The sequence below is a fragment of the Mustela nivalis genome (genome assembly GCF_964662115.1).
Source record: "Mustela nivalis genome assembly, chromosome: 2".
Classification (NCBI taxonomy): Eukaryota; Metazoa; Chordata; class Mammalia; order Carnivora; family Mustelidae; genus Mustela; species Mustela nivalis.
The window spans coordinates 87,726,642-87,750,441 of record NC_139021.1 but is presented as its reverse complement, the minus strand read 5'-3'; the positions used below and the strand labels follow the sequence as shown (position 1 = coordinate 87,750,441).

Sequence of the window (23,800 nt, the reverse complement as noted above, 5' to 3'; positions counted from 1 at the left end):
TAGAGACTGTTTGGATTCTTTAGTCTAATTGATTTCCCACTGTTACCTGATGATACAGTTTGAGGAATGTGGAAAAAGTTTTCTCAGGCTGGGCCCCTTGGTGCAACTAAGTGGGCAAAAGGACTCTTTAATCCACCATTGGGTAGAAATCCCTCTGTTGGGAGGGAGACAAACCATAAGTGACTCTTAATCTCACAAAACAAACTGAGGGTTGCTGGGGGGAGGGGGTTTGGGAGAAGGGGGTGGGATTATGGACATTGGGGAGGGTATGTGCTTTGGTGAGTGCTGTGAAGTGTGTAAACCTGGTGATTCACAGACCTGTACCCCTGGGGATAAAAATATATGTTTATAAAAAATAAAAAATTAAAAAAAAAAAAAAAAGAAATCCCTCTGTTGAGTGGGAGCTTCTAAAACACCCCTCCTCTGTGCTGTTCCATCAGTCCTGGGATCCCTAATAGTTCTTCTTTTCTCTTTCTACCTTTCAGAGTTGGACTTGCTTTTCAGTTGTCTCTTGAGGGTTTTTGAGTGTTTATAATAATTTTGATTGTTTAAAAAGATGAAGAAATCAAGCCATCTTCTCCAGAGCCGAAGTCATTCTAAATCATTTTGATAGTCCATTCTCTAATGACTGGATGGAGCATTTTTTCTAGATGTTTAATCACAAACTGTGTTCTCATGTTTATTAACTGTCTCCTGACTAATTATTTGTAATTCTCCACTTAGTTGATGTGAGATATCCAAATTATAAGTACACCTATATCTTTTCTAGATATGTTTGTTATAGATAACTCCTCAGCTTCTTGTATTTCTTTTAGTATTTCTTACATTTATCTTGATACAATTTTTGAAGAATTTGACAATATTTAAAGTGGTAGAACTAGATCTATTAATTCTATAATTTAAAAAGCATTGAGAGTTGATGATAACAGTCTCCACCATTATTCTAAGTCTTCAGGGAAAGGGAAATAAAATATGCAATAATATAATAGGAAAATAATACCTTTTTATATTTTTTGCAAATGTGTTTGACTGAACTGTGCCAATTTTGTTTAATTTGAATTTGCTCTTTCATCAACATCTGGAGGGTCATTTATTTTTATATCTCCAAGTGGTATATAATAGAGGTTTAATATAGATTATTAAATTAATGACACAGTGGCTTGAGCACTTCATCTTTCTGTAGACATCATAATCTCTCATATTGCCTAATATATACCGTATACTAAGAGACCTCTACCAGTACGAATGGACTATGATGACATTGTGAGTGAACAGGAGACCACCAAATGTTGGGAAGAGGAAGAACATGATGGATATATTCCTACAATGTTACATAATCCATTCCCTCTATCTTTAGTAAAATGTTTTTGACCACTATAGAAAAAAGAGAGGTGGAAAAGACAACAAATCATTCCAGGTTTTGTAACCATATAAAATACTTTGTGACCATACTGATCACAGTATCATTTTTATTCCGTTTTATTTTAGGTTCAGGTGCTTCGGAATGCTGGAGAAGAAGTGACCCTAACAGTGTCATTTTTAAAAAGATCACCTGCTTTCCTCAAACTCCCACTGAATGAAGATTGTGCATGTAAGCATTTATGAAGAATAGGTAAAATGCTCACATCATCATACTTATTTTCTAAACCATTATTTCCTAACAGTAACTGGTAAATTTTTTAAAGTTGGAGTTTCTGTTTGAATACAAATATTTTTATATCACAAAACATTCTATGAATGCTCATGCAAAGAGAGCAGATGTTATTTTTGTTTCAGAATGTATTTAGCATATTTATAGTTATTTGCTAATCTGTAATTGGAGACATTATTTATTATAAAAATAGTGTCATATCAACTATATACATTTTGTATCTCTATTATATCTCATTCATAATATTTGATTAATATATTTTATCTAACTTATAGAATTATATACTCTTATTTGACTACTGGGCTTGCTAAACAAGCATTATCACTTAAGTCATCTGATGGGGTTAGAGAGATTGAAGGAAGTAACAGTCCATGTGGAAATTTATAAGAATTGCTTAAAAATCTCTTGCTTTTAAATCAATTAGTTAACAAATTAATTATATATCTACCTGGTGACTTGGCAATTCTACTCCTAAGTACTTATGGTAGTGACATAAAATTGGAAGACTTTCAAAAGCCTTATGCAAGAATGTTCATAATAGCTTTATTCATAGTGGCAAACTATAGGAAACAGCTCTGTTCTATATCAATAGGAGAGTGATTAGCAAACTTCAGTATATTCATCAAATGGAATATTATACAGCAATGTAAATGAACATCTGAACTATGTAACACAAGTGACTTTCATTATGAAATAAGCAAGACATAAAAGAGTAAATAAAGTTTGATTCAATTCTAAAAAAGTTCTAGAAGAAGCAAAAATAAATCTAATACTAAGAAATTAAATTAATGGCTGTTTCTAGTAGTGTTATTTATTGAGAAGAGGCACAAAGGAACTGTGAGATTTTTGTTCTTTTGCAAATGGTTATTGTTCCCTAGATCTCCTCTAAGAAATATTTACCTACCCCATGGTTGCAAGAGATTCCCCTACATTTTTCCTAGAAGCTTTATGAGGTTGGCTTTTACATTTAAGTTTAGAATCCATCTTAGATTAATTACTTTTTGTGTCTAAGTGAGGAATTTAGAATCAAAAAATGACTTTCTTATTTCCATTAATTTTTGTGTTTGTTCTTTCACTGTAACTACAGTGTTGATCACATTTTCCCATTTTGCAATCTTTCAAAATTATTTAGCTGTTCTAGATCTCTTATATCACTGCATATATTTTATTTTTTTTTAAGATTTTATTTATTTATTTGACAAAGATCACAAGTAGGCAGAGAGGTAGGCAGAGAGAGAGGAAAGGGCTCTCTGCTCTCTGCTGAGCAGAGAGCCCAATGTGAGGCTTGATCCCAGGACCCTGGGATCATGACCTGAGCCGAAGGCAGAGGCTTTAACCCACTGAGCCACCCAGGTGCCCCCACTGAATACATTTTAGGAATAACACATCAATTTCTACAAAATTCAATTATTATTGTGAATGGGAATAAGCTGGATTTATAGATAATTTTGAGAATTAATACATTAATAACTTTAAATCTCTCAATTCTTAAATGTTATATATCTTTCCATTTATTTATGTTTTAATTTTTCTCAGCAACATTTTAGTGCTTTTAGTGAGAAGGTCTTGCATATCATTTTTCATTAAATTTATTTTAACTTATTTTAACTTTCATTAAACTTATTTTAAGCATTTTTATTCTATCATAAATAGTATTAGAAAAAAACTTTTATTTTCCAGTTACTATTGCTAACACATAGGAATACAGTTTATTTTTATACATGCACATATTCTGCATCATAGGGTTAACTTTCTGTTCTGTAGCTTTTTTGATATATTCTTTAAGACTTTTCACTTATGTTATCTGTAAATAATGAATTCTAATTCTTTCTTTCTAATCCACATTTTTAAAATTTCCTTTTCTTGGCTATTGCAATAGTTAGGACTTCCAGTAAATTGTTATATACTATATTGAGAGTAGGTATCTTTCTCTTGCTCAAGATATTAGAGGAGAAATTTACAGTCTTTTACCATTAAGTATTATATTAGCTATAGGTACTCACACATGTCCTTTATTAGGTTGAGGAAGTGTTCTTTTTATTCTTGGGTTACTGAAAAGTTTTCTTTTCCTTTTAAACATAACTTGATGTTGAACAGTTACAATTTGTTTTATAGCTATTGAAATATCTTATTTTTAATCTATCTTTTAATTCTGTTTATATGGTGAATTTTTAGTTTACTTTTATTTATTTATTTATTTATTAAAGATTTTATTTATTTATTTGACAGACAAGGATCACAAGTAGACAAAGAAGCAGGCAGAGAGAGAGGAGGAAGCAGGCTCCCTGCTGAGCAGAGAGCTGGATTCAGGGCTCGATCCCAGGACCCTGGGATTATGACCCGAGATGAAGGCAGAGGCTTTAACCCACTGAGCCACCCAGGCACCCCTATTTTATTTTTTTTAATTAATTAATTAATTATTTAAATTTCTTTTCAGTGTTCCAGAATTCATTATTTATGTATGACACCCAGTGTTCTATGCAATACATGCCCTCCATAATACCCACCACCAGGCTTACCCAATCCCTCACCCCCCACCTCTCCAAAACCCTGAGATTGTTTTTCAGAGTCGATAGTCTCTCATGGTTCATCCTCCCTCCAATTTCCCCCAACTGCCTTCTTTCCATCTCCTCATGATTTCTGTGTTATTCCTTATGCTCCACAAATAAGTGAAACCATATGATAATTGACTCTCTGCTTGACTTATTTCACTCAACATAATCTCTTCAAGTCCTGTCCATGTTATACAAGAGTTGGGTATTCATCCTTTCTGATGGAGGCATAATACTCCATCATGTATATGGACCACATCTTCCTTATCCATTCGTCCATTGAAGAGCATCTTGGTTCTTTCACACTTTGGTGACTGTGGCCGTTGCTGCTATGAACATTGGGGTACAGATGGTACTTCTTTTCACTGTCTGTATCTGTTTTGGTAAATGCCCAGTAGTGCAATTGCAGGGTCATAGTGAAACTCTGTTTTTAATTTCTTAAGGAATCTCCATACTGTTGTTCAAAGTGGCTGTACCAACTTGCATTCCCACCAACAGTGTAAGAGGGTTGCCGTTTCTCCACATCCTCTCCAACACATGTTGTTTCCTGTCTTTTAATTTTGGCCATTCTAACTGGTGTAAGGTGGTATCTCAGTGTGGTTTTGATTTGAATCTCCCTGATGGCTAGTGATAATGAACATTTTTTTTCATGTGTCTGTTAGCCATTTGTATGTCTTCAATAGAGAAGTGTCTGTTTATGTTTTCTGCCTGTTTTTTTGACATGATTATCTGTTTTGTGTGTGTTGAGTTTGAAGAGTTCTTTATAGACCCTGGATATCAGTCTTTTGTCTGTACTGTCATTTGTGAATATCTTTTCCCATTTTGTGGGTTGTGTCTTTGTTTTGAGTGTTTCCTTTGCTGTGGAGAAGCTTTTGATCTTAATGAAGTCCCCCAAATTCATTTTTGCTTTTGTTTCCTTGTCCTTTGAAGACATACCTTGAAAGAAGTTGCTGTGGCCGATATCGAAGAGAATACTGCCTATGTTCTCCTCATGATTCTGATGGATTCCTACCTCACATTGAAGTCTTTTATCCATTTTAGTTTATCTTTGTGTGTGGTGTAAGAGAATGGTCAAGTTTCACTCTTCTACATATAGCTGCCCAGTTTTCCCAGCACCACTTATTGAAGAGACTGTCTTTTTTCCACTGTATATTTTTTTCCTGCTTTGTCGAAGATTAGTTGACCATGGAGTTGAGGGTCCATATCTGAGCTCTCTACTCTGTTCCACTGGTCTATGTGTCTGTTTTTATGCCAGTACCATGCTGTCTTGGTGATCACAGCTTTGTAGTAAAGCTTGAAATCAGGTAACGTGATGCCCCCAGCTTTATTTTTGTTTTTCAACATTTCCTTAGCGATTTGGGGTCTCTTCTGATTCCATACAAATTTTAGGATTATTTGCTCCAGCTCTTTGAAGAATATCGGTGGAATTTTGATTGGAATGGCATTAAAAGTATAGATTGCTCTAGGCAGGATAGACATTTTAACAATGTTTATTCTTCCGATCCAAGAGCATGGAATGGTCTTCCATCTTTTTGTGTCCTCTTCAGTTTCTTTCATGAGTGTTCTGTAGTTCATCGAATACAGATCCTTTACCTCTTTGGTTAGGTTTGTTCCCAGGTATTTTATGGTTCTTGGTGCTATAGTAAATGGAATTGATTTTCTAATTTCCCTTTCTGTATTTTCATTGTTAGTGTATAAGAAAGCCAATGATTTCTGTACATTGACTTTGTATCCTGCCACGTTGCTGAATTGCTGTATGAGTTCTATTAGTTTGGGGGTGGAGTCATTTGTGTTTTCCATATAAAGTATCATGTCATCTGCGAAGAGAGAGAGTTTTACTTCTTCATTGCCAATATGAATACCTTTTATTTCTCTTCATTGTCTGATTGCTGTTGCTAGTACTTCTAATACTATGTTGCACAAGAGTGGTGAGAGTGGGCATCCTTGTCATTTTCCTGATCTCAAAGGGAAGACTGTGACCTTTTCCCCATTGAGGATGATATTTGTTGTGGGTTTTTCATAAATAGGTTTTATGAAGTTGAGGAATATTCCCTCTATCCCTATATTTAGAAGGATTTTAATCAGGAATGAATGCTGGATTTTGTCAAATGGTTTTTCTGCATTGAGAGGGCCATGTGGTTCTTCTCCTCTTATTGATTTGTTCTATCACATTGATTGATTTGCAAATGTTGAACCACCCTTGCAACCTAGGGATGAATCCCACCTGATTATGGTGGATAATCTTTTTAATGTGCTGTTGGAATCTATTAGCTAGGATCTTGTTGAGAATTTTAGCATCCATATTCATCAGGGATATTGGTTTGAAATTCTCCTTTTTGGTGGGGTCTTTGCCCAGTTTGAGGATCAGGGTAATGCTGGATTCACAAAAAGAGTCTGGAAGTTGTCCCTCTGCTTCAATTTTTTGAAAAAGCAACAGGAGAATAGGTATTATTTCTTCTTTGAAAGTTTGGTAGAATTCCCCAGGAAATCCGTCAGGTCCTGGGCTCTTTTTTGGGGGGAGGTTTTTGATCACTGCTTCAATCTCATTACTAGATATTGTTCTATTCAGGTTGTCAGTTTATTCCTGGTTCAATTTTGGAAGTTCATAGATTTCCAGGAATGCATCCATTTCATCTAGGTTGCTTAACTTACTGGCATATAACTGTTGATAATAATTTCTGATAATTGTTTCTATTTCCTTGGTGTTAACTGTGATCTCTCCCTTTTCATTCATAATTTTATTAATTTGTGTCTTTTCTCTTTTCTTTTGGATTATTTTGGCCAATGGTTTATTGATCTTATTGATTCTTTCAAAAATCTAGCTTCTAGTTTCATTGTTGTGTTCTACTGTATCTCTAATTTCTGTCTCATTGATCTCTGCTCTAATCTTGATTATTTCCCTTCTTGTGTGTGGAGTTGACTTAATTTGTTGTTGATTTTCCCATTCTTTAAATTGTAAAGACAGTTGGTGTATTCTGGATTTTTCAATTTTTTTGAGGGAGACTTGGATGGCTATGTATTTTCCCCTTAGGACCACCTTTGATGTGTCTTTATTCTCATTGGTTTCCATGAATTGTTTAAGTTCTTCTTTGATCTCCTGGTTGATCCAAGCATTCTTAAACAAGGTGGTCTTTAGCTTCTAGGTGTTTGAATTCCTTCCAAACTTTTCCAAGCTCCAGTTTCAAAGCATTGTGATCTGAGAATATGCAGGGAATAATCTCAATCTTTTGATATTGGTTGTGCTTTGATTTGTGATCCAGTATGTGGTCTATTCTGGAGAAGGTTTATATGGTGAATTTTTAAATATTTATTTTCAATACCAAATTAAGCTTGAATTCCTAGGATAAACACCACTGATTATGAAATGTTAAGATTTTTTCTTTATATATTGCTGATTTCCATTTGCTAATATATTAAGACTTTTAAAAAATATATATATATATACATACACACACATGTGCAGGGGCCCTTTTGTGGCTCAGTCATTTGAGCATGTCCTTTCTTTTCAGGTTATGATCACAGGGTACTGGGATCAAGTGGCTGCATTGGGCTCCCTGCTCAGTAGGGAGTCTGCTTCTCCCTCTCTCTCTCCCCACTGTTCATGCTCTCTCTCTCTCTCAAATAAATAAATACATAAGAAAAACTTTAAAAAATATGTTCATGAGGGATAGCCATATATACACTTTTGTACTGTTTTAGTACTATTTTGGTACTAGGGTTTTTAATGTCTTCATGTAACTTGTGGAATGTAACTCCTCCTTTATTTCCATAAAGATTTTGCTTACCAGTAGTAGTATATTTTTCTTAAATAATTTAATAAATTCACCAAAAGGCAACCTAAGCCTTGAATTACAGTTTTTATTTTGTATGAATTCATCTCTTGAATTTTTTTTATGATTTTATTTATTTATTTGACAGAGATGACAAGTAGGCAGAGAGGCAGGCAAGAGAGCAGGGGGAGGCAGGCTCCCCACTGAGCTGAGAGACCAATTCGGGGCTCAATCCCAGGAACCTGAGATCATGACCTGAGCCAAAGGCAGAGGCTTAACCACTGAGCCACCCAGGTGCTCCAATCTCTTGAATTCTTATAGGACTTTTTCTATACTTTTTTCTTCTTTTATAAGTTTTGGTAAGATGTTTTTCAAGATTTTTTTTCCATTTTAACTGAGTTATGAATTTATTTGCATGAAATTATTCATCATATCCTTCTATTATTTTTTTTAATGTTTGTTGGAGACAGTAATTCCACCTTCTTCATTCCTGATATTAATAACTTGTATTTCCTCACTCTTTTTCTACATCATTTTTGCTATAAGCTTTATTAATCTTTCCAAAGAACCCATTTTTGTCTTGGTTAATTTTTCTGTTATTTTGCTCCAATCTTACTATTTTTCACTTTTATTTTTATTATTTTCTGTCTTCTACTTTGATTTAATTTGCTTTTTCATATCTAACTTCTTAAGATGAAAACATACATCATTGAGTTTGTACCTTTCTTTTATGCATACATTTAAATCTTTGAATTTCACTCAAAAGACTGCTTTGGATCTGTCACAGAATTTGACATATTATTTTATTCTGTCCAAAATGGATATACATTTTAAAGTAATATGCTTATGTATTAAAATATTACCTTTAAAATATATAATGTTTTCCAAAAAAAGAATAAAAAAATCAAGAAATATGTATTCTAATCCTAACTGTAAAAAAATACTGAATTTTTAAATCTCAGTTTAAGACATATAATACTTATATTTAAAAAAAGAAAGATATTAGTAGATTTCTTATGAGATTCTGATATGAAATATTTTAGTATCAAGTGCACCAATTTAGGTAACATGAATGAAGTTACTTCCAATTGTAGCATATACCAAGAGCATTTATAAAGAGCCCATAGGTATCACTTCTTAGCCTTTTGGCTAAGATCAAGTATATAAAGAGCCCATATAAACATTTTTTGCATTGTGGAAAATTATGGTATCTAAAAATATGACTTCCTCATACATTGAGACATGATAATAAATAGAATCTCTGTAGACAAACCACATTCTGAACAGTTATAAGTATGGTTCATAAGTGTAGGTCACTTTGGATAATGAAATGAAATAATTTTATAAGGTTATATGTTTTTATTTAATAAAGCCTTGCAATATTTCTGAAATCAAAGATCAATACATGGTTCTCTTTCAGGGTCCCACTTTATTCACTTAGCTTACTTGCAAAACTCCAGATTTGATATAAGTGAAACTAAAATTAATTTTACTAACTGATTTTCTTGACATTACTGAGTATATGGAAATATATAATGTAGAATGCATCAGTCTAGAATATTTTGGTGTTCTAACCAGTGGTATGTTGTGATGTTTTTTTCTACAGGTGCTCCCAGTGACCAGAGCAGTGGCACCTCCTCTCCTCTTTGTGATAGTGGCTTGCATCTCAACTATCATCCCAACAATACAGTAAGATGATCAAGCCATAGTTCAGATAAATAAGGAGATAGCACAAAGAAAGGAAAAGAATTATATATATACATACATGAAACATATAATATATAAATGAATACATTACATATTATATATAAATATACATTACCTGTGAGTATAATATATATATTATATATATATGAATAATTAGTTTGCAAAAACTGCTGATGATTCTCATTGCTCTGATATAGTAAAATATTTGTTGGCCTCATCCTTTAAACGTTAGGAGTTAAGATTATTTTTTACAACAGTTATTTTTTAATGTCATTTTTGTCATAGCGGGCTTGACAACACAACCAGGGTCGAGAGGGTAAGAGGATGGTGAGACGAAGATGAGACATAAAGAGATGGGGACAGGAGGGACACCGTGGATGATGTCCAAGCAGTGCCAATTTTATTCAAGGCTGTGAGGCATTATATAGCTAACAGAAACAATTATAAGGAAGTATCTATTTTCGGTTGATTGCTCATATACACGTAACATTCACATGAAACCCCTCAAGCTTTTACCAAGCCCATTTTCCAAGCGCTTGGTCTTCTGATCTTCTTGATCTTCTGATGCCAGTAACTTTTGTCTACTTAGCTAATCTTTTACTAGCAATTCACGAGTTTACAATGGTGGAATTTATAATCCATGCAAGTACAGGGTAATCTTGTAACAGTTAAATGCGCAACCCAGTTTTGCCTCTAATACGTGCAGGCAGTCACGTCAGTGAGTCTTAGGGTCCATAGCTCAGGCACTTTCTCAAGCGCAACTCAACTGATATTCAGGAGGCACGAGTCAGGGCCTGGTCTGATCCTTTGCCTCTAGCTGGGTCGGTGGCTGCCTACACATTTTTCTCCTCTTGGGTCTGCATTAAGCCTTTTGTAGCTGTAGAAACTTAATTTCATGAGATCACACATAACATCACATAATCATTTTATAACAGTGCATATTGTATGTAATTTCATGCTCTAACTGATTTGACATAATTTTCATCATTTTTCTTTTGAAATAATTTAGCTGAAAGTAGCTATTTAATTTTCCATTTGGTAGGATTTCTTAACAATCTGCAGGCATACCAGGAAATTAATGCAAAGAGAGAATAGTCTAACATCTTGTTAAAATGTCACAAATGTTAAACTATAGATGTACTTAATCATTGATAAAATTGGCATATTTGTTTTATATATATTTAATAAAATGTTAAATTATCTTTTCCACTTACAATATGAAGAAAACAAGTTTTTGTTGTTGTTTTTTGGATTTTTTTTTTATAAATATGTTGGAACACCTTATATTTCACCCTTCAAAATGTTTATACATGCTAAAGACAAAATAGTTCTCTCAGCTTATATGTGAGAGGTTATATATGTCTCAGGTTATATATGTCTAACAAATTTCTCCTGAGATCACAAACATGAAGAATAACAGTAGTGCTGATATTAAATATAGTTTTATTTTTCTATTCTACATATTAGGATATATAGAAAGCACATATCACTTCTGCCTTGTAAGATTCATCTTTCATTTGACATTCTTGACCAAACTGTGGCATTTTACCTCAAAGTACTCCTTTTGAGCATCTTTAGCCTTCATCGTACCTCAGTGCACCACTACATTTCTTAACTGTGTACCTTACGTACCCAAGTCTTTTTTTTTTTTTTTTTTTGGTGCAAAATGGTGGCTTATTAATATAATTATTTATTTTTTATAAACATATATTTTTATCCCCAGGGGTACAGGTCTGTGAATCACCAGGTTTACACACTTCACAGCACTCACCAAAACACATACCCTCCCCAATGTCCATAATCCCACCCCCTTCTCCCAAACCCCCTCCCCCCAGCAACCCTCAGTTTGTTTTGTGAGATTAAGAGTCACTTATGTTTTGTCTCCCTCCCAATCCCATCTTCTTTCATTTATTCTACCCAAGTCTTTTTAAATTTTATTATTTCTTTGTTCTTAAACCTTGGCAAGACCAAGGGTTATCTCCATCCTCACAAACCAACCACATCCGAGTTATTTCATCTGATCTTCTCTTTTATTTTTGTTGCAAGAGAAATAATGATCACATTATAGATAATATTTAAAACACCGCTCTTCAGAAGATGGCAAGGTCTTAGGAAAGCAACATTGCTTTCCTAAAGAATCAATGAATATATACATTCTGTGCTGCCACTAGCATGCTTCTTAATACTACAGACTTCTTACAATCTTCAACCAAGCCTTTACATTTTTTTAAATTTATTTTTTATTTTCAGCATAACAGTATTCATTGGTTTTTGCACCACACCCAGTGCTCCATGCAATCTGTGCCCTCTATAATACCCACCATCTGGTACCCCGACCTCCCAGTCCCTCCCCTTCAAAACACTGAGATTGTTTTTCAGAGTCCATAGTCTCTCATGGTTCACCTCCCCTTCCAATTTCCCCCAACTCCCTTCTCCTCTCTTTCTCCCCATGTCCTCCATGCTATTTGTTATGCTCCACAAATAAGTGAAACCATATGATAACTGATTCTCTCTGCTTGACTTATTTCACTCAGCATAATCTCTTTTCGTCCCGTCTGTGTTGCTATGAAAGTTGGGTATTCGTCCTTTCTGATGTAGGCATAATACTCCATAGTGTATATGGACCACATCTTCCTTATCCATTCATCTGTTGAAGGGCATCTTGGTTCTTTCCACAGTTTGGCGACCGTGACCATTGCTGCTATAAACATTGGGGTACAGATCGCCCTTCTGTTCACTACATCTGTATCTTTGGGGTAAATACTCAGGAGTGCAATGGCAGGGTCATAGGGAAGTTCTATTTTTAATTTCTTGAGGAATCTCCACACTGTTCTCCAAAGAGGCTGCACCAACTTGCATTCCCAACAACAGTACAAGAGGGTTCCCCTTTCTCCACATCCCCTCCAACACATGTTGTTTCCTGTCTTGCTAATTTTGGCCATTCTAACTGGTTAAAGGTGATATCTCAATGTAGTTTTAATTTGAATCTCCCTGATGGCTAGTGATGATGAACATTTTTTCATGTGTCTGATAGCCATTTGTATGTCTTTATTGGAGAAGTGTCTGTCCATATCTTTTGCCCATTTTTTGATATGATTGTCTGTTTTGTGTGTGTTGAATTTGAGGAGTTCATTGTAGATCCTGGATATCAACCTTTTGTCTGTACTGTCATTTGCAAATATCTTCTCCCATTCCATGGGTTGCCTCTTTGTTTTGTTGACTGCTTCCTTTGCTGTGCAGAAGTTTTTGATTTTGATGAAGTCCCAAAAGTTCATTTTCACTTTTGTTTCCTTTGCCTTTGGAGACATATCTTGAAAGAAGTTGCTGTGGCTGATATTGAAGAGATTACTGTCTATGTTCTCCTCTAGGATTCTGATGGATTCCTGTCTCACATTGAGGTTTTTTATCCATTTTGAGTTTATCTTTGTGTACAGTGTAAGAGAATGGCCCAGTTTCATTCTTCTACATATAGCTGCCCAGTTTTCCCAGCACCATTTATTGAAGAGACTGTCTTTTTTCCACTATATATTTTTTCCTGTTTTGTCGAAGATTAGTTGACCATATATATTTTGGACTAAAGTGTCTTCATTCTCATTGGTTTCCATGAATTGTTTAAGTTCTTCTTTGATCTCCTGGTTGATCCAAGCATTCTTAAGCAAGGTGGTCTTTAGCTTCCAGGTGTTTGAGTTCCTTCTGAACTTTTCCTTGTGATTGACCTCCAGTTTCAAAGCATTGTGATCTGAAAATGTGCAGGGAATAATCTCAGTCTTTTGGTATCGGTTGAGTCCTGATTTGTGACCCAGTATGTGGTCTATTCTGGAGAAAGTTCCATGTCACTTGAGAAGAATGAGTATTGTGTTGTTTTAGGCTGGAATGTTCTGTATATATCTATGAGGTCCATCTGGTCCAGTGTGTCATCAATGCTCTTATTTCTTTATTGATTTTCTGCTTTGATGATCTGTCTATTTCTAAGAGAGGCGTGTTAAGATCTCCAAAGACTAGTGTATTCATATCAATATGACTCTTTATCTTGAAACAGTTTTCTTATGTAATTGGCTGATCCCATATTGGGGGCATAGATATTTACAATTGTTAGATCATCTTGGTGGATAGTTCCTTTAAGAATGATGTAGTGTCCTTCTGTATCTCTGACTACAGTCTTTAGTTTAAAATATAATTTGTCTGATATGAGAATCACTACCCCAGCCTTCTTTTGAGGCCCATTGGCATGAAAGATGCTTCTCCATCCCTTCACTTTCAGTCTGGGTGTATCTTTAGGTTCAAAATGGGTCTGTTGTAGACAACATATGGATGGGTCCTGTCGTTTTGTCCAGTCTGCAACTGTTGTGCCGTTTTATGGGCACATTTAGGCCATTCACATTGAGGGTGATTATTGATAGATACGTTTTTATTGACATCGTGTTACCTTTGAAGTCTTTCTTTCTGTAGATTTCTTTACATTATACTTCAGAAACTACTCACCTTCTTTCCTTAAAATTTAGATGCTCTTGGTGTTTTCGATGATTTTCCAGTCTGCTTTACCGGGCAGACCTATACCCAGCCACTGTGAGTAGTTACCAAACCACACCATCACACTCTTCGCCCCACATCTTCTGCCCCCAACCCACCCCATTCACTGCTGACTTCTCTGGAGTCACTACTCCCTCCCAGGTAGTTGCAGCCAACAGTTTGAGATCTTCAGTATCCCACATCTCTGCCAAGTTTGTTCCCTGTCTCATCCACTGCTTTCCTCAGGAAAGCCTCCACAGGTTTATCCTGAGAACTTCCCCTTCACATATCATTGAAAGAAAAGTCCCCATCTGAGCTCTGCTCCTCAGACAGGAAGGAAGAGCTCTTTTACTTCAGAATAGGCAGAAGCTGTTTAGTCCTATTTTTAATCTAATTCTTGTCCTATTACCCTTAGATGCCTTATAATAAGGAGAAGTGAAGAAGTCAACATAGAAGAGCTATGGCTAACAATCATTCTTTTTCTTCTTCTTCTTCTTCTTCTTCTTCTTCTTCTTCTTCTTCTTCTTCTTCTTTTAATAACTCATCTCATTAATACATAAAAACATCTATGGATTTAATTTCATGAATGATGCCTCTATGTTGTTGCTTGCTATCATGTCCTCTTTAGAAAGGTATGATTAAGCAATAAAATCATTGAGTAATTCTACAACATAACTCTTCCACATAAATCCCTCTATATAAAATTTAAAATACAATTGTAAATTTCCCTTATAGGAATTATATCTTTTTATTTTCAAGAGAGACTTTTATTTTCATTTTCAGCATTAGGATTGAACACTATTTTGCCATTGCTGAAGATCTTTAGGTGTAGGGCAATTCATGATACTTACCATGCATTTAGAGAATAAGAACCAAGACATATGTAAATTGAAATAAAGTATATTAAAATTAAAAAAAATAATGTGCTTCAATTAAATAAATTTTTACTGGGTATCTGCTTTGTGGAAACACTCTTCTAGATACCATGGGGAGAATTTAATTGTGTGTCCTGACCAAAATAGTTTAAAATTCAGATCTATAGACAAATGCATAAAATTAATTATAATAGAAGCAGAAAAAGAACAATGGATATTAACATTTAGAAATCAGAGGAAAGGGCTACTAGGGACTTTGAATATCTGATTTAATTGAGCTCAACAAAGATTGAAGGACTATGAACCCAATCTTTGTTCTAATGCCTCTAAGAAAGTGAATCTTCAGGCCCCATCAGATCACACTGACTTACCTGGCCAGTGCTATCCTGTGTTTCTCTTCTGTGTCTTGACAGGCTTGGAGGCAGGTATGGAGAGTGGAGGACATTTCTACCCAGAGATTTCTAAAATTAGGAGCAGTTAAAGGCATGTTTTCTTCTGATCCCTCACTAAATAACAATGAACAAGGGTAAATAGGAAGGAAATATGAACTGATAAGCATTTTTCCACAGAATATGTGCACAATCTAAGCAGTCTTCTTAAGAGAAGCATTCAATTCTCTGATCTGTCTAAATCCTCAATTCTACTCTGGACCCAGGTAACCCCATTTTTTAATTACTAAGGCTTAATTATTCTCTGAAGCAAATTTTGAGTAACTAGGCACTATTTTTGTTTTCTGAAACAGCATTTTAAGAATATGGGAAAATATATTAACATCACTCCACCATCTTAACTAAAAATATAGTCTAGCTGTTCTAGGTCACTGATTTTAGGGTATACAAGAGTCCTCTGGTTTGCAGCCAATGTGGAAGAACAGAATTTATTTTGTGCTCACCAGGATACTCAAGTTTAGATAATTAGCTAACCAGATTCTGAGAAAAACTTTTCTTAACCATATACCTTTACTGAATACTTTTTATGCCAAGTCCTTACAAAATCTAGATTAGCATTTTGCTCAAATCTATTTTGATATAATTATTGTTCTTGAGATTGTTGCATGGCAATATACCTTGAGTTGTGTTAAGTTTGGGGCAAAGAATCTATTTTAAAGCAAAGACTATGTAAATATTATTTTTCCCATTCACATTATTACTATTCTAGAAAACAACATTCTTTTTTTTTAAGATTTTATTTATTTATTTGACAGAGAGAAATTACAAGTACACTGAGAGGCAGGCAGAGAGAGAGAGAAGGAAGCAGGCTCCCTGCTGAGCAGAGAGCCCGATGCGGGACTCGATCCCAGGACCTTGAGATCATGACCTGAGCCGAAGGCAGCGGCTTAACCCACTGAGCCACCCAGGCGCCCAAGAAAACAACATTCTTGACATTGAAGAATAAAGCTCTTATAAAAAACATTATTTTAGTTCATTCATGTATAATTAAAAATAACTCTAAGATATAATAATAAATACTATTAAAGAAAAAATAGGAAACAAAATTATATTCAATTTTCATAATTAAATAAGGATGAACAATCATCAAAGCTCATTATAAATAACAGATCTGTAAAATGAAATACATTAATGTTGATTCACTCAATAGCTGAAGTGGGACTTATTTCATACTTTTTATAAAGAAACATAAAAGAAAGTGACATTTGACAACTTTGTTTCCTGAAAGTATCAAGTTGAGATGCTACATCAAAGACATGTCAAAGATCACATGTATTTTCTTTCTTTTTTTTTTTTTTTTTTTTGAAGATTTTATTTATTTATTTTACAGAGATCAGGAGTAGGCAGAGAGAAAGAGGAGGAAGCAGGCTCCCCACCGAGCAGAGAGCCCAACACCTGGCTTGATCCCAGGACCCTGAGATCATGACCTGAGCTGTAGGCAGAGGCTTTAACCTACTGAGCCACCCAGTGGCTTATACATATACATACAATTCATATGTATTTTCACATATGAAATATTTTATATTTCAGGTGATGCCTGGAGACTTCATAAGACTATGAAGTCTTATGAAACATGATTTCTAAAGCTTATATTCATCTATTAGTGATTATCATTGTCCTCAAATTCTATTGCTTTACTCTTTTATCTTGTTATACTTCCTACGTCATTTGTTCTTGGAACATAAAAAGAAAAGGGAACTACTTGTGTTTTTCAAGAAAGATGAGGAACCATCTTTAAATAACTTGCCAAAAATCATATAACAGAATTGTAAATTAATCAAGACAAAAATCTGAGTTATTATTTGCATGGTTTCACCTCTGATTATGAATGGTAAATATTATGCTATAATAGATATGATGGCCCTACAATCATAAAGACATAGGTATGAATGAATCTGCCTAGCTCTGTCATTTTCAGGTGGGCTGACCTAGGCCATTTATTTACTGTAAAACTTCTCAGGAGAGAACCATGCACATTGGGGTCCTTTGAGTCCATTCCAGACATACGTTGATATGTGCTTGATAGTTATAGGGCAGCTTGGTGGGACCTAGGACACTTAACACTTGCTACAGTCTGTTCTGGTCACAGAAACCTATTCGGTTTATCCAAGTGTGTCACTGAAGATTATTGTTTTTTCAAGGGTCCTCATGCAGAAAGTGGGGACATAATAGTTTACTGAGTCCAAAAATGCTTTAGGTCTTTCTTTTGTGAGCAGAAGCCTTGTGATATCCTTATCTTTAGAGATAAACACACTAAAGCACAGATATTTTAAATAAATTGCCCTTAGGTTTAAAGGAGTGGTCAGTTGGGAAATTGGCATTCTTGAACCCTGGGTGGTCTGATTCAGAAGTCAGAGCCTGAACCCTCCCCACCTTGTGGTACTGTTCCAAATGTTGACCATCTATAATGTGTGACATCAAGGACAAAAGAAAGATTAACATGAAATCTATGTCTGTGCCTTTGCAATCACCAAATAAGCATGAAAGGCACGGGTGTTGCATCAAAGGCTGGGTGTCTTGGAAACCAATTACCAGTAGGGGGCCCCCTCAGCTGGATGGTCTTTGCAAGTCTACCCTTGCTTTCTCAACAACTGGAAGGATTTAATACATTTTTATTGGCACAGTTGGTACCAATTAGCATAATAATACCAAAGAGCGCTCAACCTTTAGTGAAAATAATGGAAGTTTTTCCCCCTAAACAATTTTGAAGAAATTAATACCTTAGGGGTATTAATTTCAGGTAGGGGAGCCTACCTGACTCAATAGGTAGAGCACCTGATCCTTGATCTTGGGGCTGTGGACTCAGGCCCCATGTTGGGTGTAGAGATTACTTAAAAAAAAATTGTTAAAAAAAAGAAAATGTTACTAATAATATTGATATTAATGGAGTTTCAACATCCAGACTAGAATAGGATCTTCTTCCAAAATTATCATTAAAAATATAAATCTATAGAATATAAAGAAATCTCAATTTGTGCCTTGGCCCATTACAATCCATCCCAATTTAAATATCAGCATTATTCCATTTACTACTGCCAGGAAGAAATATTAAAGTAAATCTGAAATAATGAAAGAAGCATGAATCATCAAGTGTGAAAAAGCCCCAATTTTGTTCAAATATATGTCTTTTCTATACATAAGGAAAAAAATCTAAACTTCTAATGGAACTTAAAACATATGTAATTTTAAACCAGTGGTAGTTGACTTAACATGACTTTAAAACAATATAAGAAAATATGAACTTTTCATAAACATGAAGTTACAACAGTGGACAAAGATTACCTCAAGTAGTTTTTAAAAGCTGTTTTATAAGAATATTTATCCTACTCAAAAATATTTATGAACAACTGAAAAATCATAAGCACTTACATAGCACTGTTTAGTGCTTAGCAAATACTCAGAACATTGTGGCTAATAGAATGAAATACAAATTATTTTTATATTGTCACTACTTCATTGCAGTTACAGCTTGCCCCTTATTTCCCATTCCTGGTTGAATTCAGTTCTGTCATTCTTCTATTTTTTCTTCCTTTTCCCCACTTCATTTTTTTTCTTTTTAAGATTATTTATTTATTTATTTGACAGACAGAGATCACAAGCAGGCAGAGAGAGAGGAGGAAGCAGGCTCCCTGCTGAGCAGAGAGCCCAATGTGGGGCTCGATCCTAGGACTCTGAGATCATGACCTGAGCCTAAGGCAGAGGCTTAACACACTGAGCCACCCAGGTGCCCCATCCCCACTTCATTTTTTTTTATATGCTTTCCCTACCACTTAGTCTCAGTGATTCCTTTCTCACATTCCTATAGAATGCCTTTAGTAAAGAAATTAACGGATGCAGCTTTATCGGCAATGAATATGGATCCCTTTTAGAGGCAGTCTTTAAGTGTCTTGATAATTTAGGGGGAAAAATTGATCCTCTCCAAATGAAAAGTATTTGTTACATAGAAACTCAAAACACAGAAGCGAAAAAAGAACATTGATTGTTTGTATTCTTTTCAGGACACATTATCATGTTCTTCATGGCCAACATCTCCGGGTTTGAGATGGGAAAAGAGATGGTGTGACCTTAGGCTGATCCCGCTGCTTCATTCACGTTTTTCTCAGTATGTGCCTGGGACAGATTTGAGTCGGTGAGTTCAAGTTAGTAGATTCTGACTTTCTATTCACTGCAAAAGAGGCCTACAACTAAACTTTTAACATAATATGGCTTGTGATTTTTATTCTCAACACATTTTTTTTTTTTAGATTTTATTTATTTATTTGACAGACAGAGATCACTAGTAGGCAGAGAGGCAGGCAGAGAGAGAAGAGGAAGCAGGCTTCCTGCTGAGCAGAGAGCCCGATGTGGGGCTCGATCCTAGGACCCTGAGATCATGACCTGAGCTGAAGGCAGAGGCTTTAACCCACTGAGCCACCCAGGCGCTCCTTTCACCACATTTCTAATAGTAGAAAGAAGAACTACAAAAAAATAGTATAACACAGTAGAACATTTAGGAATTAAATGACTTAAAACATTCAGTTAAGGCCCTAACTCTACCAACTTCTTTAACAGATTTAGTGTCTTAATCATAAATAGAGTTTTATTGTTTTCTTTTAATTTCTTATCTTAGTTTTGGTAAGGGTTTTTTTTTTTTCCCCCCCTCAAGGAAATTATGTATTTCATTTAGGTAGCAAACTTTATTTTCATGTACTTAATAGCGGTGCTATCTCATGCTGTCTTTTTAAATAAAGGTAACTTATTAGTAATGTCCTGAAGCTCTGCATTTTTTGTTTTATAGATAATGAGTTTCTGCTTCTTTCTTGATTGTTTTCATTACTTAAATTCTTTGGCTTGACTTTTTGTTCTCATAGTTTCTTGAGATTGATGTTCTAGGTGTCGTGAAACTTCTCTGTAACAAGTGGTATAGTAAATATTCTAGGATTTGTAAGTCTAATTTCTCTATCACAATTATTGAATTCTTCCTTTGTTTCATGAAAACTCTCATACACAATAAATAAACAAATGGGTATGGCTGTATTCCAATAAAACTTTATTTATAAAAACAGGTGTCAGGCAAGATTTGGTCTGTGGGTCTGTAGGTCCTAAACTTTTGTTTGATCATTAATTTTTCAGACTTCCTTTGCTAATATATGTAGTCAGAACTGCACATTTCCATCAAAGTCTGCTCTAGCTATACCCAGAAATTCAGGATTATATATTGATTTACTTACATAGCTTTTTAGTGTATTATTTGGTATAGTTTTCTGAGTGGTTGCTCATCTCATCACACCCTGCTATTGATTTATCACTTTGAATGTAGTATAGAAATATTACTTTCTTTTAGGTCCCTTAATCCTCCCTAATTTGTAAGCATAATTATCTTAACTTTTTCTACATATATCAAGCACCATATCAGATGGTATGATTTTTGCTTCAGTCATCAAAAATTATTGTAAAAACTTATGAAAAGGATTTTTTTTAATATTTAACCCAAGTTTTACCCATTCTAATATTTTTTCTTTCAAAAGTTCTAAGCCTTCTGTTAACATTTCCTTTCTATTTAGAGGTTTTATTTTTTTTAATTTTTTTATTAGCCATTCTTTAAAGGTATATTTACTTGCATCAAATTCTCTTAATTTACTTTGTCTGAAAATATCTTTATCTTACCTTCACTCCTAGGATTAGTTTCCATGGATATAGAAATCAAAGTTGATAATTCATGCCTTGTATCTGAAAAATGTCATGCAGTGCTTTGGCCCCCTGATCATTCAAATTGGTGCTTCCCTATAAATACTATGCCCTTTCTTCCTTCCTGTTTTCAAAGGTTTTCTGTTTTTTCTTTTTCTCTCTCTTTTTTTTTTTTTTTTTTTTTAATTTTCAGAAGTTTAATTATGATGTATCTTTGGATGGATTTCTTTGGTTTTATTCTCTCCTGGTTTCCCTCAGCTTCTTAAATCTGTATGTATATGACTTTCAGCAAATTATGGATGTTTTCTATCATTACTTCTTTAAATACTTTGACAGTCCCAGTATCTCTTCTTTCCTTCTGTCACTTTGATAATACAATGTTAGCTCTTATATTATTCTTCCACAGATCTATGAAAATTTGTACTTTTGTTTTTCAATCAATTTTCTTTCTGTTATACAGACTGGGTAAATTCTATTGATCTGTCTTCAAATTCTATGATTCTGTCTTCTTTTGTTTCCATTCTGCTATTGAGCCCATTCACCATGATTTTATTTATTTATTTATTTATTGTTGATGAGATATTCAGGTCTATCATGTCTATTTGGGGTGTGTGTGTGTTTATTGCTGAAATTTTCTAATTTTTTGTTTGTTTTAAGAGCACTTGCAATTACTAATTAAAGCATATTTATTATGACTGGTTTAAAATACTTGTCAAATAATTTCAGTATCTTGTTCATCTCAGTATTGGTGTGTTTGGATTATCTTTTTTCAATCAGGTTATAATTTTCCTGGCTTTGGTAAAACCAGTGATTTAAAACAATATGTCCTGGACTTTTTGGGTATTAAATTATGAGACTTTGGATTCTTTTTTAATCTCCCTTTTAAAACAGGTAATCTCTATGTTGCCATGTAATATGAGAGCTGGATGGGTGTGTATGTTAAATTCCCTAAATCCCCACTCATACTGCGTCATTAAAAATTACTGAAATGCAAGTTGTCAAACTACTCAGTCCCTCTAACTAAATCCTGGTGAATGTTAGATGCCAACTGGATTATGCAGTGCCTTTGACTGGAGTGTCCACTTATTTTCCTGCTTGACCCTGCTGCCACCTGGGAGGTGGAAGGGCAGGATTGACCACATTGTTTTATTGCTGCAGGATGAGGTAGATGCTCAGCTCTCCACAGTGAGACCCTGCGGACAAAGAGGAGGAGATGGAGGGAAAGCTGAGGGCAATAAGTCCTCACTTCACCTTGGTGATGACAAGTGGGCATGGAAGCTAGTCTTCCTGCTTATCCATGGTGGTTAGCACGGGAGGAAAAACAGAGTACCCACTAACTCCATTTCATGTCACCTTCCTGAGTTTAATTACTGCAGGGTGGGGATGGGGGTTAAGCTTCCCACTAGGTCCCAGTGACATTATCTCAAGGGGAATGGAAATGCTGTCTGCTTCTTTGATGTGGGAGATGGAGGATCAGCTTCCTGCATGGTCTCTTGAACACCACTAAGTGATGGAATCTGAGGATGTGTGTAAGGCTAGCTCCCTGCTTGGCCCTGATGAAACCTGGGGGAAAGGGGACAGTGGTTCCATTGATGCTTGACTGTATTAGGGCAGGTTTCCAAAAAATATTGAATGTGCTTAGCCCACTCATTTCATAGTCCTTTAGGGAGAAGAGACTTTGTTGTAACCCTTTTTCTGTCTTGCTCTTAGTGATTCTGGGTTGCAGACTCCTAGAGCACACTGTGTAGGATATATGGGAGGCAGTAAGAAAACCCACAAGACTTACCACCGTGTCATTCCTCAAGTCAAAAGTTCCCTAGGCAATTAGCCTTATCCTTTTCTTTTCATTCGTCATCTCTACCTGTTGTTGGAATATGTCCATGATTCATTAATTGTGTTGGGGGGAATTTGAGAAGAATGGGGCTACTCCTTCTTGGCCAGAATTGGAGTCCGGAAGTGTTGCCATTCATGAAGATATTTTTTTTAAGTATTCATTTAATTATATTTTCTAATTATTGTTATAATTACTTCTTTAACTCATGGATTATATTTTAGATAAAAATGTATTACAAAAATTTCAAAATATTTTGGGATTTTTCTAATTATCTCTTTTGTTATTGCTTTCTAGTATAATTTTATATAGAATAATTTCAAGCCTTTAATACTTGTTGAGACTTGATTTCATCTGGTGTGTGAATAGTTCTGAATGTTCCATATACACTTAAAATAATCTGTATTGTCATTCCCTAAAGTATTTTACATATTTTACATATGCAGTATTTTACATATTTCAACTAAGTCATATTTATTCATATTGAGAAAGGTGCATTTCAGTGTGACTTTGTGTCTTTGTGTGGTGACTTTGTGTGTCTCTCCTTTTTAGTGTGTCAATATTTGCTGTATACATTTAATTTTATATTATTGGATATAAGAAGATTTAGAACTTTATGACTTTTTGATGTATAACCTTTTTATCACTATGAAATGTTCCATATCTCTGAAATTGTTTCTTGCTTTCAAGAATTGCACCAAATTTACATTATATATTCTTTTATCGATTTCTTTCAACTTTCATTAGTCTTACTCTACAAAATGTGTCCTTTCTGAGCTGTATATATTT

At 34.7% G+C, this 23,800-nt stretch overlaps 1 protein-coding gene across 2 annotated transcripts in view; it reads left to right on the top strand.

Annotated features, from left to right (window-relative positions):
* The window catches only part of SNTG1 (syntrophin gamma 1), a 623,364-nt gene that overhangs the window by 364,077 nt on the left and 235,487 nt on the right, over positions 1-23,800 (top strand). For both annotated transcript variants that reach the window (XM_082719661.1, XM_082719662.1), the window contains 3 exons: positions 1,489-1,591; positions 9,580-9,662; positions 19,512-19,642. In XM_082719661.1, the coding sequence (XP_082575787.1) occupies positions 1,489-1,591; positions 9,580-9,662; positions 19,512-19,642 (317 nt within the window). The remainder of the gene's footprint in view (positions 1-1,488; positions 1,592-9,579; positions 9,663-19,511; positions 19,643-23,800) is intronic.